This window comes from Cynoglossus semilaevis, chromosome 10, assembly GCF_000523025.1.
Source record: "Cynoglossus semilaevis isolate Cse_v1.0 chromosome 10, Cse_v1.0, whole genome shotgun sequence".
Lineage (NCBI taxonomy): Eukaryota > Metazoa > Chordata > Actinopteri > Pleuronectiformes > Cynoglossidae > Cynoglossus > Cynoglossus semilaevis.
The window spans coordinates 10,968,575-10,971,441 of NC_024316.1; the positions used below are offsets into that span (position 1 = coordinate 10,968,575).

At 42.3% G+C, this 2,867-nt stretch overlaps 1 protein-coding gene across 1 annotated transcript in view; it reads right to left on the minus strand.

The window, feature by feature from the left end:
* The window catches only part of zgc:136971 (S9 family peptidase), a 7,529-nt gene that overhangs the window by 2,263 nt on the left and 2,399 nt on the right, over positions 1-2,867 (minus strand). Inside the window, 11 exon segments of the mRNA XM_025059258.1 lie at positions 22-149; positions 257-389; positions 486-589; positions 1,170-1,221; positions 1,414-1,508; positions 1,688-1,748; positions 1,828-1,949; positions 2,034-2,071; positions 2,147-2,238; positions 2,339-2,473; positions 2,643-2,743. Of these exon segments, the coding sequence (XP_024915026.1) occupies positions 22-149; positions 257-389; positions 486-589; positions 1,170-1,221; positions 1,414-1,508; positions 1,688-1,748; positions 1,828-1,949; positions 2,034-2,071; positions 2,147-2,238; positions 2,339-2,473; positions 2,643-2,743 (1,061 nt within the window).

The following is a 2,867-nucleotide window of genomic DNA, read 5'->3' on the forward strand; positions in this document are numbered from 1 at the left end:
GAAGCCAAGACAGTATTACAAATATGAGTTATTGTGCTCGCAGTGTGGAAGTTACTATTAACACAAACCATGGATGAAGACAACCAGAGGAACACTGGACTGGAGAGGAAGGTTAGGTTTAACCAGGACTGCAGCGAAGTCTAATCCAGCTGATGGACGAAGAAGAAGAAGAAGAAGAAGAAGAAGAAGAAGAAGAAGAGTGAGAAAACAGAGGTGAACATTCACAGACACTAGAAGTCAAAGACTGGAGACTGACAGTATTCTCTGTTGTCTTCTTCAGGTGAAGGTGTGACATCAAGACTGGTCCAGTGGAAGTCAAAGGTCTTTGCCGGCTGCTGCAGAGTGTGCCATGACACTGCTTCACCTGCAGGGGGAAGAAAACCCACCCTCTGTGCAAAGACATACATATGATAAGTTACATGACATATTTGTTTACAGAAAGACTGTCTGTGTGTTATGTGTGTATGTGTGTGTGAGAGTCTGACCAGAGTGGGTGGTGTGTTAGGACTGGAGCAGCAGACAACCATCAGGTCCCTCTGTATGGTCAGCAGCTTCCAGCTGCCATACACTTTAGAAAGATCAGAAGAATCTAAGAGGAACACAAACACAACACAGACATGAAGAAAGAGTTAGGTGGGTTTTAGAAGAGATATTTAATTCACTATCTTTTTATTTATTGCTGTTACAACTGTCATTAAATTGAACTTTTTTCTTCTGAATCCCAGACTTTGTTACATTCATACAGGATGTTAGACTTGTCGTACCTTTCAGTTCATGTTTCTGCTCCTGATAGAAGGAATAAAAAAGTACAGAAGGAGGAGGAGGGGGAAGAGGAGGTTCTGAAAGGGACTCTAGTGTAAAAAAAGAAGTAGTAGAGGGAAGAGGAGGAGGGAGGAAAAAGTCCAAAGGGTGGTAATGAACTGGAGTAAAGGGAGAAGGGGGGAGTGGGGGAGGAGGGGAGTGAGGAGTGTGAGGGAGGGAATGAATAGAAGGAGACAGAGGTAGAGTAAAGGCAGGAGAAAAGGGTAAATGGGGAAGACAACGAGGGCTAGGAGGAGGAGAAGAAGGAGGCGGCGGAGGAAAAGGAAGAGATGGAGACGAAGACAGAAGGCAGGCGGGTGTGGGTGGAGGAGGAGGTGGGGGAGGAGGAGGAGAGGATGGGCGTTTACTATCAGAGAGGGAGGTGACTTTCTTTGATCCTCTGTCCACGATAAATAAATCCTGGAGAAAATCAGGCAAAAAGAAAATATTCTTAGACCAGAATGACACGTTAGATGGTAATGCAAAACAATGTTTTTTTTTTAATTAAAAAATAACTTTGGCCCAAGGAAATACCCTAATTGGCCAAAATAAACAAATTACAACAAGTGCTTTTTGCCAAAGCTAGGGGCTTTTACTTTTATTATGTATTACCTTCCAGTTCCTGCAGGCGCTGCTAAAAACCACTTTCTGACTGTCTGCAGACCAGCAGCTGGATGGAAGAGTTTCATATATACCTGCACACTCACCTGAAATTGAGGTATAGAGAAACAAGGTCATTTTGTTTCTTCACAAAGCTATTGCTGATTTACTTGTAGAAAGAAAATCCAAGGGCAGGACAATGTGAGCCCATCATTGATGGTTCTCGTGGTTATGTCATTAAATTACATCCTCACATGTGCATTACACAGGTTATTGTTGGACCCACCAGGCTCTGGTCTGTGGACCACATCCAGCAGTGTTGACACCTTCCTGCTCCTCAGATCCAGCTGAGAAGAACAGTCACCTTGAGAATGTTTTTTACACAAGTAAATACACAGAGAAGACAGACAGACAAAGGGAGTCAACCTGTTGTAGACTAAGACACTGATGGTGAGGACCAAACACTTGACCCTGGAGGTAGATCAGTGTAGACCCGTCTGGACTCAGTCTAGGGCAGGACACTGACAGGTTTTCCCCAGACAGACATTCTGGTTTGGACAAACAAGGAGGGTTCAAAGGTCAGATGGGCTTTATACATCTTACTTTAACAGTGATCAAAACAACCAACTCACCACAGTGTCCCTCCAGGTCTAGCTTAAACAACGCCGACCTGCGAAAACAAAGTAAAGAAAAAATGAAAATGTGTTTTTTGATTTATTTGTTTTTATTTGTCCCTATCACTGACCTGCGATTTGAACAGAACTTCAGTCCAAGTCTGAATGGTTCATGGTACCAACCAATGAAAAACACTGACTGACTCCCAGGAGCCCACAAAGCCTGGAGGATAACACACACACACACACTTTATTAACACACACATCAACACTTAATCAGATACATTTAAATAAAATCTAATGCTTCAGATGCTGGTCCTCACCTGTCCAGGAGAAACACCAGGTTCAACACCCTGCAGCACATGGACGTTACCATTCTGTAGATTCACTACACAGATGACTGGGTTGCTCTTGGTGGTCAAACCCTCGCCCCAGTCGTCACGGTAGACATTCCTGTCCTGTTCAGACGCAATGACCACAATAAGGTGCAAAATGTATTTTGTGTTTTAATTGCTGCAAGAATGTATTTAATAAATTGTTTTTTAAGATATAGTCAGTGTGTTTGTTTATAGTATAGTATGTAGGTGTATGTTTCTGTGTGTATCTGAGTGTGTGTATCTGTGTTACCTTTCCAAACACCGACTCCCCCTCAGTTGTACTCTTGCTCTTCTCAGCTACATAAAGCAGTTTGTTCTCACACTCTGACCATGACAGACAACCAAACTGAGCTGAAAACCAAAATAGTGTAACAATAAGTCATATATATATATATATATATATATATATATATATTGTGTATATATATTGTGTATATATATTGTATATACGGTGCGGGTCTACTGTGGGCACACA